The following is a 12,806-nucleotide window of genomic DNA, read 5'->3' on the forward strand; positions in this document are numbered from 1 at the left end:
TCATTTAGTCAATGGAGAGTTGAGAGGGTCTGTGTTTTAGCACTTGAATATTGGACACGATTCAAATGTGAGTCAAGTGTGTCTAGAGGCTTTATTCATACCTATTTTCTTTTAGTCAGCAATGCTTCATAATGCCCTGGTCTCATGAATTAATTTTAATGGGATTAAACTTGAACAGCTCAAAATTATATAATTAATTTCATTCAGCTACAATTAGAGTGACTAATTGAATCAAGCCTACTAGCATGACACCTGGCGGCAGTCAGCTACATGACAGTAGCAGCAAGTATGTAGGACTGCGGTGAGAGAGTTCCTGTGTACTAGTGAGGGTAGAAAAATCTTGTCTGTTGATCATCTCAGAAAGGCCTTGGGTTGACTGTAGCAGTGGAAAGATTTCTAGAGTTGTTTAAAAAAGTCAAGATTTTAATTGAAAGTAACACATCTCAGGAAGATTACATTTTCTCTAGGATAATGCTGAGTAAATGTTACATAAATCTAGAACATATTGGTTTAGCATGCTTCTAATTTATATTTTACTGCTATCTGAATATGGTTTTGCTTTCTAAAAATACTTAGCATTGAAGACCCTATTTTTTTCAGAGATCTTAGCCTCTGGACTTATTCCTGAGTGTCCCTGCATTTTCATGTGTTGAAATGTGTTTTATTGCAGAACTTTTCAATTGTGAAATCCCCATGGTACATGAGAAATTTCTGCATATGCAGAAATTTTTCCTTCCACTGGAAACGTTACTACAGTTGACTAACAACTTCTGTTTGAATCTCTTTCCTTTCCTTGCTTCCATGGCTTGACATTATCTAGTTTTTCTTCCTTCTCTGACTCCTTTCTAATTGTACAGACCCCCCTTGATAGTCTTCTTTTAATATACTCACTCTTTTGGTGAGTGTATTCATTTGAATGGCTTCAGCAATCAGATTTAGGAAGATGACTGTTTCTCTCTATATGTTATTTGTGTCTTGCAGATTCAAATGTTCAATACTAAACTCATCCACTAGACTGTAAACTCCATGAAGGCCTGGGCTGTGTCACGTAACTGATTGTATCCCCACTGCATAGTATGATGCCCAGACATCTACCATGTACAAATACATATTTTAAAAATTATTCTCCTGGTCTCTAGGTTTTTCCAGTCAACTCCAGACTAAGAGAACTCAGTCAGCTCCAATCCCATCTTCTCTGATAATCTGTGAATCCTCTAGTTATTTTCTCCCAATTACCTCCTTTCCCATTTTTTATCCAGTTGTCGAAACTCTCATCAACTTCTACCTGGACTGTGCTAAGTTTCCCTTTTAGTTTCCCTTACTCTGCTCTCCCTCTTAGATGCATCCGTCTAAGGATGGATGTAAGGATGTAAGTATAGTAGAATCTCAAGGGTCTCTATAGTAGTATAGTAGAATCTCAAGGATCTCAAGGATGTAAGTATAGTAGAATCACCTAAGCCCCCTTCCCCCAAATTAAATTAGAATTTTAGGTCATGGGGCCCAGGAATCTTTTTTAAAAAGTCCCCTGAGTGAGTTAAAGTACAGTCAGGATAGAGAACCACTGGTGTGTACAAGTTCATTAATCTTTCTTATGTGTGGCTTTGATTAGACAATTCATAAAGATTCAGTGGCTACTATCACTTATTTATTTCACTTTGAAATAAGGTCCAGATTTTTCACCTTGGTATTCAAGTATCCATAGCATGTCCCTCTTCAAACTTTTACCATCTTATTTCCTAATATCCCTCTTTAAGTACTTCACAGTGCAGCAAGTTGGAACTTTTGCCCAGGTGTCTGCTTTTTGAGTTCACCCATGCTGTTTTTCCACCTGGAATGGCCTTTCTCCCATCTCTACTTTGAGAATTCCTGCTGATCTTAAAGACCGTCCAACATGCACCATTTTCTATAGCACCTTTCTTGAGCTCTCAATACTGATGAGTTTCTTTTTCTGCCTTTGAACCTTTTTTTTAGTGCTCTAGACCTCTTATAATGTTAATTGTACCTTACGTTACAGCCTGCTTTTTGCCTGAGTTATGTTCCTCATAAGACATTACTTTTCCTTACTTCTTGGCTTCCCCCTTGAGAACCCATAAACCCACATATAAATCTCTCATCTTCTTTGATGCTTTCCCTGCCACCCCTGCCCTCTGCATGTATGGACTCACTTCCATCCTTGATGTAACCGTACCACATTTTTCTATTATGGCAGATCATGTGCTGTTTCAACAACTTCTTTACAATAATCTTAACATAATTTTTACAGTAAAATCTTCACTGCTACTCATATAGTAGGTGCTCAATAAAGCTCTGCTATTGAGTCAATAACATATGCAACAGTTACTATAGAGATACTGCTCCCATTTCTTTAAATTATGGCAGATTTAGAAGCATTTTTTAAAAATCTATAAAATGAAAAAGAGAAAAAATATGTAACATTTAATGATAATAAATATATATGTTTTTTATTTTATTTAGAAAAATGTGATAAAGAAAATACTGAGAGAGATATAACTCAAGCCACTGATAGCTGCTTCACACATGGAGAGATGCAAGACCAGTCCATTTGGGGAAATTGTTCGGATGACAAACTCATCAGAAGTAAGTATTTTTGGAGAAAACTGGAGTGCTTTGGGGACTTGACTATGATAATATGCTCTCAGTTAATCGTCTGATATAATTCTGCTAGAAATCTGTAAATCACCAGAGTTCACCTGAAAGTGTTTTTCATGAGTCTTTTAAAATGCAGCGCTAAAAGTAGGGTATAAACAATACTATCTGTCAGCTTTCATCCCATCTTTAAAAAGGAAGAATTGACCTATACATTTTGGACTCCATCCTCAGAGAGACTTAAACAAAACTTAATACCTTCTTGAGCAGTGACTAAGTAGAAGTCAGACAGTTCGAGGTATAAACAGACTGTGAAACTAAAAAGATAAAGACGGAGGTAAAGGACGATGCGTAGTGCTTTGGTAATGCCGTGCGGTCCTTGTTCTTCTGGCCAAATGATTCCAACCTGTTTTTTACAGTTAACACTTTTATCACTACTTGGCTTCTTTTTATTCTCTTTCTCTTCTTAAAATTGCTCTGTAGAATATATAAGAAGCTTTGGTTTAGTTTTGTTTTACTCTGGGAATACACTGAAATGTCAGTATCTTTTGAGTGCTATTCAGAATGCCTGTCAATGTCAGGTTTTACTTGTTCTGGTCGCTAAATTCCCCCAGGTGGATTCAAGATGAATTTGCCATATAATGAACAATTTTCTGTAGTGAATGTGTAAGTAGAAAGAACACTACTATGCCACACCTGGAAGGGCATAGGAGTACTACATCTTTTGAAATTCTCATTCATGGTTACAGAATTATCGTGTCACTTCTCAGTTTTCCAGAGTAGACAGAGGAGAAGTTTTATTCTGGGAATCAAGCGTTGTTTTACTTTATTTTTTTAAATTTAATTCTTCACTTCAGACAACTTCATAATACAGACCCTTTTTCGTGTTACATATTACATTTACTTTGAATCTTGGAATATTGCCTTTCCTCTCTAGAATGCCCAGTATCTGTCCTTAACTGAAACCAAACAGAAAAAAAGCAGATAGAAGGAAAAAGCCAACTTTGTAGAAAACAAAAAATAACAATAGAAACAGTACTGAAGGAGACTTCAAGTTTTCAAACAAAAGTTCTAAAAGTGAGTGTGTTATAGTTTAATTTTAGAACCATTTTGGTTTTTTACACCTTTCTATTTGGGAAGGGAATAGAAAGGAAATGAAACTCAGAAATTTGTGAGGAGCGAGATTTATATAGCTTTCTCCAAAGAATCAAATAAACATTATTTCAAGTAAACATTTATCGCTGAAACATATATTGGTTGTCTTCTATCTAAATATTGGCTCTACTGTTGTGAAACTTAAGGTTTTGTGAGATACTGGCATATTTTATCTATGATTTCCCAAACAACCAGAGAGTTAGAGCGAGAAGGGGTCTTACAGACAATTTTAACTTCACCTTTTGGGAGACAAAATTGTTTGCTCATTTTTTTTTCCCACAGTCACAGAATTTTAAGTGTGTGTGTTTCATTTAATTGATTTATTTCCCTAATCTCCCTTCCCAGGGCCCACACTAGGAAAACGTGAGTAAGAACTCTTAGGACAAAACCCCAAACATAAGTACTGTTGTGTAAGGATGTGGCAAGTCATATTAACATGTTAAAATTTTTTTTGTGCTATTTGATGAAGCTCATTTTTAGTTGCAGAATTCATACCATTAAAGGGAATGGATTTAAAATGAACTCTTCTCTCTATTGTCTATACTGGCTACATGGACAATGATAAAAAGAAAATATTGTAAAGTGCATGAAATTCTTTATTGAGATGACGATGCAGCCTGTATCACGGGGCAGTGGAGTATTTGGGAACAACTGTCTAGTTGCCTACTAGAAGGAATGCACTGAAGGAATGCAGAGAGAGAGCTTTATGGCCCCCTCTGAGAGGGCTGCTGGGAAAACTGACAGATGAATGGATATTGAAAGATAATGGCCAAAGACAGTATTGTTCTCTGGCCCAAAACATGTTGCCAAGAATTTCCAGATATTTGTGGGTGAGTTTGGACTGTGAATCCTGATGACAGAGTTCAAAAACTACATTTTTGTTATTTTCCTGGTCATACTTTTCTAGACAAAGGCTACTCTGTTGGGTCTACAGAAAAGTTTGATATCTCGATTTGCTGGGATGGAGCATTTTATGTCATCTTTAAAACCGATTTAAGTCTGGATAGCATTTGCAAGTTTGATAATCTAATAGCTTCTGCTGTTCCAACTCCCAGATACTGAACTCTACAAACCTAGCCTGACTTTCCATCTTTGGCTTTCCCCATTGAGTCGCTGGCCATCTCTGTGTCATTTAACATCTGTCTCTCTTAACCCTGCAGTTAGGGAGATGCTTCAGCATCTAGCCCATTTTGGGGGCCCAGTGAGTCTTTTGTAATAACAATAGGCCCTGGAAAGAAGGCGGTGGCTCAGAGCTGCATGGGGGAGGAGGGGAACATCTGTGGTGAGTCAGGACTGGGCTGGCTCCTGTGCCAGAGTCCTGTGTGGCTCCCTGAGCACCGTGGAAGAGGCGGACAGCTTGCTCTCATGGAATTGATTTTAGTTTCCCACTGTAGTGCGAGGTTGGCTGGATGGAGGCATCATCAGAAAAATGAGGCCGGCTAGGGTGTGGGAACATTTTCAAATGTGCAACCCACTCTTTTTCCAAGCTTCCATGGGACAGTTCAGCTGCATAAGCAAGAAGTGAAGGGGAGTGACTGTTTAATGAGACTTTTTCCTTATCTATTCTTGAGAGTGGTGAGTGAGGGCTGGCCGCTAATGTCTCTGTTGTCCCAGATGCCTGCTGCCTTCTTTGTTAGATGTTTAAGGCATAATTTATAGGGGACTGTTAGCTGTCAGTGTGATGAGGCTGTTTTTACTTTTCTGAGAATAACCGGGCTCTGGAAAGTCAAGGGAGTGGCTGCTTTGGAAATTGTATTCTAATTAAAGGGTGTATTCTCAGACCTCATAAACGAGATCCAAGCTGAGAATAATTTCCAAATTATTCTGTGAACTTTAACCCTGACCTCAGTGGACCACCCACTTGTGGCTCAAAGCTGGTGCAGGCTCTACACAGGCCTTCCAGCTTCGTGTGCCTTCTCTGGTTCTTCTAGAAAACATCACAGGTGGCAGACCTGAGGTATTATGCTCTCAGGGCCTAGATTTCAAATTGGTTGCCCTTGAGTTGCTGACTTACTAGAATCCTTTCTGGAAGTTATAAATAAAGGAGAAGAAATCCATATGGAATCGAACATTTCAAATAAATAGGCCATACACAATCTGGTCAGGGAATGTGCACTGTGATTCTCTTTCTTATGAAATTTAAATGAAAAAGATGATTCCAACCACTTAAATTTGTTTTTAAAAAAATCTAAATCAAATCAGTAAAGAATTAAAAACATAAGGAGGTTTTGTGAGGAAATTTTATAATTGGAAAGGGTTTTTTTTACTGTATAAATTTTTATCCTTTATACAGTTTAAAAGTCATTCGTATTTGGAGAAAATATTTTGGTGTATAATTTAATTTCTGGAATGGGGCTTACATTTTAGAATTTGTAAGGGTATCTTTCTATGGTTAAAACTGGCTTTTCCCCTCAGATTAGCATATATGGGACAGTATAGAATTTGGAGCTATGCCTTGTTTTACTAATCATTAGTCCTCTGACTCAGTGGAATAAATGTTGCAGTGAAGTGACTTCCCCAATTAATATTAATTTTTCTATTTAACCCATAATGTGCATAAACTGATAACAGGCAACAGGCAACATTTCATGTTTTAATTAGGCTAGAAAAGGAACAGAAGTAACATTTCATCTCAGTCTTTGGGGGGATTTCTAAGGTAGGAGGGAGTGTGTCTGTGTGTGTCTGTGTGTGTGTGTGTGTGTGTGTGTGTGTGTGTTACTGTGCTTATACTCATAGGCATGAGTAAATTTTCCTTTAATTTAGGTCAAATTCTACTATTCTAATTATTTCCTATGGAGAGACAGCTTACATTTTTCTTTGGTCTTCTTTCTAAAATGCCTCAGGTCTCTCTCTCAGTTTTTTCTAGATCTTTCTGAAAATTCTTACTACTTAACTTTATCCTTGGACATTGTTTTTTACATAAACGCCTCCTAATTCTAAATGTCATTACTTCACCCTAGAAATTTTCCTTAGCTTCTCTTCTGAAATAAATTTCCCATTAAATGAAACTATTTTGCTCAGCCAGTTCTCTCCTTTGTGATTTTGTAGAATTCCCATGATCTGAAGCAAAGTTAGAATGCTCTACTTAAATGGTAATCCCCATTCTATTTAACCCATTTATTCATTTTGAAGAGGTTTTAGCTCTCATAATAGTAAGCACTTAATTGGTAGTAGAACGCAAGCCCTTGTTCTCTAATTCACACTCACCTCTTCTTGATGGAGATGGTGCCTCATGCTTTTTCACTCATGCTTCTACTTGAAACCCTCTTGGCGTCCTCTGAGTTTCCTCTCAACAGGCTCTGTTGTTAGGAGCTCTATCATTTCTTTTACTCGCCTTTGCCAACTTATTGCTGATCACCCCTTAATGAATACCATTTCATCACATTACGGAATGCTTCCTCTATCTAAAATACTGAAAGAAAGGCAGGGACTACTCAGGTGCACTATTTATATACTTAGAGCGTCTCTCACTTTGACTATAGGGAGAGAACACTGAGAGGTCAGGATTTAAATGTTTTCAACGGCTCTCATGTTTTAATGCTCATCTCAGTAAGTATTACTTGGTTTTCTTTAGAATTCACTTTATATAAAAGAGGCCATAAACAAGCACCCCACCCTCCCTCCCCCCAGGTAGGTACCACCCAGTAGGACTGGGAGATGTGGCTTTCCTGCTATGTTTCTTAGGTAATCTGGTAGTCTTTCCCTGATATCAATACTTCATGCTCATTCCTTTGGGAGTAAGTCATGGTGACGTCTATCTTGCTTAGTGCCTAGTCCTCTATTTGTCTCTCAGAAAAATTCTCTTTTTTAATATGCTGACCAAATGGTGATGTCGCTACAGTTCGGATGCTTTACTTGTTGCTATAGACAGGAATGAACCATCAATCAATCCAAAACCCAACTCATGGTTTGCTTTTAGGGTTGGGTGGATAATCAGTAGCCATTTCTGATGGTCACCCATATTTAACACATTGGTCGATGATAGCCATTAGGCTGTGTTCTAGAATGGAGCTCAAGTTCCCTGACACACTTTTTCCTCGTGGTGCGTGCGTTACCCCGTGCTCATCTGGGTTCTGCCCAAAAAGCTGGGGAGAACCATTGTCCGTGTTTTGTTTTCAGCATCTTAGATTCAGGGACCTGGAGACCAATGAAAGCTGACTGCCAGGGTTCAGACCTTGGATGCATTATTAGTACTGGTGTTGAGCAAGTTCCCTAAACTCTATGAGATCAAATTGCTCATTTTTAGAATGGAGGTACTAATTCTGTATACCTCATTGTGCTATTTTAAAGGTTATACAGGAAAACGCACTGTATGCCTAATTAGCACAGAGCTAAGTGGGTAAACACTCAAGTGAATTTACCATTTTTTATTATGATTATTCTTGGGCCCAAGTATCAGTTATAAGGCTTTTTTTTTTTTTTTTTTTTTTTTTTCCTCTCTCTGTGGTTCCAATGGGTTACACGTCCAGACATCCTGGGTACATCCTGGGTATATTTCAGGTCTTTCTGAGACCATTGATATTTACGTCCATAACAGTAGCCAGCATAGTGGCTGCTCCGTGGTTTATGATTAATAAATGCTTGATTACTTAAGTGTATTGAATTAATGAGAGGAGGGCAGAGATTCCTGGTTCATTCATGTCAAGTTCCATGTGGAACTTCCAAGTTCCACAGATACTCTAATGATGTGAAGCTATCAAGTCCTAAGTTTGACTGCTGTTCACTGATAAGGCCCTTCTGAAGTGTTTTCAGTGAACTGTGGCAGTGCTCTGGATAACGTTTACTGTCTGCCTAGGTGGGTAGGGATGACGCTTTATGTAGGGCCTTTTCTGGTCTCCTATTCCTTATTTTTCTCGCCTACCAACAAGAAAAAATTTTGAGACTACTTCAGTTCCCTTCCTTCCTTCTTTATCCTTCCTTCCCTTGCTTCTCCCTACCTCCCCACTCTCCTCCCTTCTCTCCCTCCTTTCTTCTTATATCTTTCGCTGCCTTTCTAAGTTAGTTTTTATGTTTTGTATTCTATAAAATACAATATTTTTATTATTGTTCTTATTATTCCTATTAATATTATCATTTAATCTATTACTTTACCTTTCATCTTTATCAAATACCATGACTCATTCAATTTCCAATCTATATCCTACTACACTTTCGTTAAAGATTTTCAGATATTCCTAAAATCTTTTGCTCTTTACTGGGGGAGATGAGATGGTATTGAAGTACAAGTGGTGGATGAGGGCTCAGTGAGGGAGCCAGATTTACTCCTTTCCCATTTGGGAGTTCTTTGAGCCTCAGGGAGGAGCTGAGGCCTGGGAACTAGCTTAGAGACCACCCTGAAAATGCTAACCACTGAAGAAATAAATAACCTTTAATGATCAAGACCATAAATACTGCGGTCTAGATAATTTTAGTTCTCAAACCTCAAACTTCCTGGATCTGAACACTGTGAATTTACTCATAGATTATTATTTGTAGAACATGTTACTATAATGAACTTTCAGGATTAGGAATCAAAATATAACTTTGAAAACTGAATAAAAAATCAGTTACATTACGATGGAGTGCTAATAGTGTGCCGACACTGTGTTGTGTTGGATACAGTGATGAATAATACAGGTGCGGTCTCCACATTCAGAATTTACAGTCTGGTGGAAGAGACATACAGTTCATCTTGAAATGATAGTGTGTGTTTTGAATGCTGTGATGGGGAAGTGCAGGCAGCTGTGTGTTCACATTTCAGAAACACAAATACTCAGGTAGGGGAGAGTCCAAGAGGGCTTTCCAGAGGAAGTGGTGTCTGTTTTGACACCTGAAGGAGTTGGCCAACTCAAGCAGAGCAGGGGAGGGAGTGGAGCCAGAGTGTTCCAGGCCCAAAGAACAGTACACCCACAGGTCTAGAGGCAAGAGAGAACGTGGCCAGCTTGAGGAGAGTTGGAGAAGTTTTGTGTAAGCTGGGATGTAAGATGTGAGATGAGGGGTGGAAAGATGGAGGGAAAGAATCTGTTAATAAGCGTTGAGGGAAGATGGAAGGTATTGAAGGGAGAAGTGACTTCAATTTATATTTTAGTTTGGCTATATTTTAGGATGATTGCTTTTGCAATAGTTAGAAAATAAATAAGAATGGGAAGGACTGAAGGCATTAGGAGATCAACTGAGCCTGTTGTTTTAATCCAACTGAGAAAAGAAGGTGGCTTGGACTGGGGTAGTGGCAGGTGGGTTTGCAAGAAGTAGATGGATTCAGCTTTTTATAGGGTACAATCAATCAGTAAGACCTCTGGGGAAAGGGAATGTCAGGTGCTGGGAAGGAGGCCAAGGTTTTTAGTTTGGACAAATGATAGTTGTGATGAAAGGACAGTGGGGCGAAGGAGTTAAGGACATTGTCCAACTAGAGCTTGAAGTGATGGGCTGTGAATGGCAGATGGGTTGGGAAAGAAGTGAAGACAGGAAGGATCTTACAGATAAGAAAGAAAAACCAGTGATACTAATGAGTCCCTAAAGATTTCTGTTTTTTTTTAAGAAACTAAACAAAAGAGGTATAGATGCAGTAGGTGAATGGGATAAGTGGAAAGAGAAGATGGATTATGAGAATGGGAAATAGGAATTTAAGACTTCTGAGGTGGAACAGTCCCAGGTGAGGACGAGGACCGAGGTGTGGCCCTGAGGATGCGATGGAAATAGCTTTCCCTAAACCCAGAGTACTTGACTGGGAAGAGGTTTTGGAAGCTTCATAAAAATTGCCGTATTTGGGGGCTTCCCTGGTGGTGCAGTGGTTGAGAGTCTGCCTGCCGATGCAGGGGACGCGGGTTCGTGCCCCGGTCCGGGAGGATCCCACATGCCGCGGAGCGGCTGGGCCCGTGAGCCATGGCCGCTGGGCCTGCGCGTCCGGAGCCTGCGCTCCGCAACGGGAGAGGCCGCAACAGTGAGAGGCCCGCGTACCGCAAAAAAACAAAACCAAAACCAAAAAATGGCCGTATTTGGCAGGTGGGGAAACAGAAATGCGGATGTTTCCTCCAAGCAACATGGCAAAGCTGGGGCTTCATCTACGTTTTTCTTGCATCTCAATCTCTTGAATTCCTCACCAAACCTTGGTGGCTAAGAAGGCGGCAGCCAGTTTCCATGGTTCTTGAGACCTTGTCTCTGGGTCTTTGCTGCTTTGTGCTAAGGTCAGTCACCTGCTGTAGATCAGAGAGATAGTAGTTTGATATCCTCTAAGCTGAGGACCCTGAAATGAGCAAAGAATAATACACATGATTTGAAGCTGCTGGTTTTCTTTACTGGAAGATTCTAAAGGATCTTCTCCAACTAGTCCAGTAGACATACAAAATTGGGACTTAAAAAACAGATTAATATCGATCAGTGTGTGCGTATCAAAGTATATGTGTGTATTTATTTTTTTCTTAATGGAAGATATCTCCTCACAATAGTTAGCTCTAGGGAGTAATGTGAAATTGAGTGAGGACATACTGGTGAAGAAGACTTCCATTTAATATTCTGTATGCTATCTTCTGCATTGTATTTTTCCCCCATGAGGTGAATTGTTTTGTTGTATTAAAAGCAATAATATTTGAAAAAGAAAATTCTCCCATATAGTGAAAATTGATCAGGGTGAGGGCCTAGCTTCCCAAAGCTGCATTAGAGCCCAGGTACCTGTAGGAAATGCTCAGGTCACAGGTAAGCCAGGAGATTCCGCTTCCTTCAGGTTCTGCAGAAGACAGGACCAGCTATATCACTTTGGAGGTGGAGAGCAGTGTAAGATGAGAATGCGGGGCCCCTTGTTGAAAACTTATGAATTTCACCGTGGCAACAGCAGAGCGTTAAACCAAGTTCACTGCTCCTTTTAAACTTGGGGCTCAAGTGGTCTTGCACGGGTCACATGCCTATGAAGCTGGGCCTGGCTGGAGCCTTGAGAGAGCAGGGATTTAGTGCTGGTAAGCAAAAAAGGTATACCTTGTACACATTTTATAATTTTTTTTAGTATGTGCCTGAAATTCAAGAATGAAGGAGTTTTTCTGGGCTTGTCAAATCAGTTGCTATGCTGTTAGTCACAAGCATGAGTGACTTGTGACGTTAGCTACGTGAAACAGCTGCCAGGCGGCAAGCTCTCAAAGGGAGACAGTGGCTCCCAGCTCTTATCCAGCCACAGAAGGGGTGAGATCTGCTTCCAGCTTTACCTAGGCTCAGTACTGAGAGGGAGGGGCTGCATCGGATTGAGGCGCATTGGTGGAATTCCCTCTCCACTCCTTTCAGGAGTCCCATTGCCCTTCAGCTTAGCACAGCTGGGAGTCAATACTGTGACTTGTCCCGTGCTGCTTTCAAGGAGTCCTTCAGGACGTGGTGGTAAATCCGAGCTCCATCGTTCTCCACCGGAAGCTGGATTCTTCCCAAGTCCCTGGGTTCTGTAGCAAGAGACACAAAAGTCAGGGAAATCTCTTTTAAAACCCTCAGATGCTGGTTTAGAGGGTGAAATTGCATTAAGTGAACCAGAGAAGAGAGTGGGTGGAGAAATTTGTTCTGCTTTGGCATATTATATTTAATTAAATACATTTTCCATGGTTCTTGAGAACTTGGATTGGGAGATTTAAGATTCCCACAGTCTCGAATTGTCACAAATATTGATTCATGCTGGTGTGATCGTAATAAGACCGTACGTCTCATCTTTGGATGCTGCCCATACATTACTTGTCTTTATGAAAAAGATATTCACCTGTCTTCTATGTAGAGACCTGTCTTTGCTGGTTATCTTCTCCATATTCCTTCAACATTACCAAGGTGCTGTCCTAATCACAAAGGTGAGTGATAACGTAGGTTTCAGCGGTGACAACAACACGCCTAGTAAACAGTGTGATCGTGTGTAATTAACATTGTCTTACTAGTCCTCTGAGTTAGGCTTTTCTCATTGCACTTCTCCCATATCCAGTACACTTTTTAAAGTCTTACCAAATAGCTAAGAATATGAAAATTTACTACTGGGAATGTAAAATTAAACCCATATTCTTACATATTTAGGACTTCAATATTTTTCACTTTAGCCAATTTAAGAGGGT

At 39.7% G+C, this 12,806-nt stretch overlaps 1 protein-coding gene across 1 annotated transcript in view; it reads left to right on the forward strand.

Annotated features, from left to right (window-relative positions):
- Positions 1-12,806, forward strand: part of MDFIC (MyoD family inhibitor domain containing) — a 98,974-nt gene that overhangs the window by 19,238 nt on the left and 66,930 nt on the right. The window contains exon 2 of the mRNA XM_082846064.1: positions 2,476-2,598. Within this exon, the coding sequence (XP_082702190.1) occupies positions 2,476-2,598 (123 nt within the window). The remainder of the gene's footprint in view (positions 1-2,475; positions 2,599-12,806) is intronic.

The sequence above is a fragment of the Leucopleurus acutus genome, assembly GCF_964270905.1.
Source record: "Leucopleurus acutus genome assembly, chromosome: 9".
NCBI lineage: Eukaryota > Metazoa > Chordata > Mammalia > Artiodactyla > Delphinidae > Leucopleurus > Leucopleurus acutus.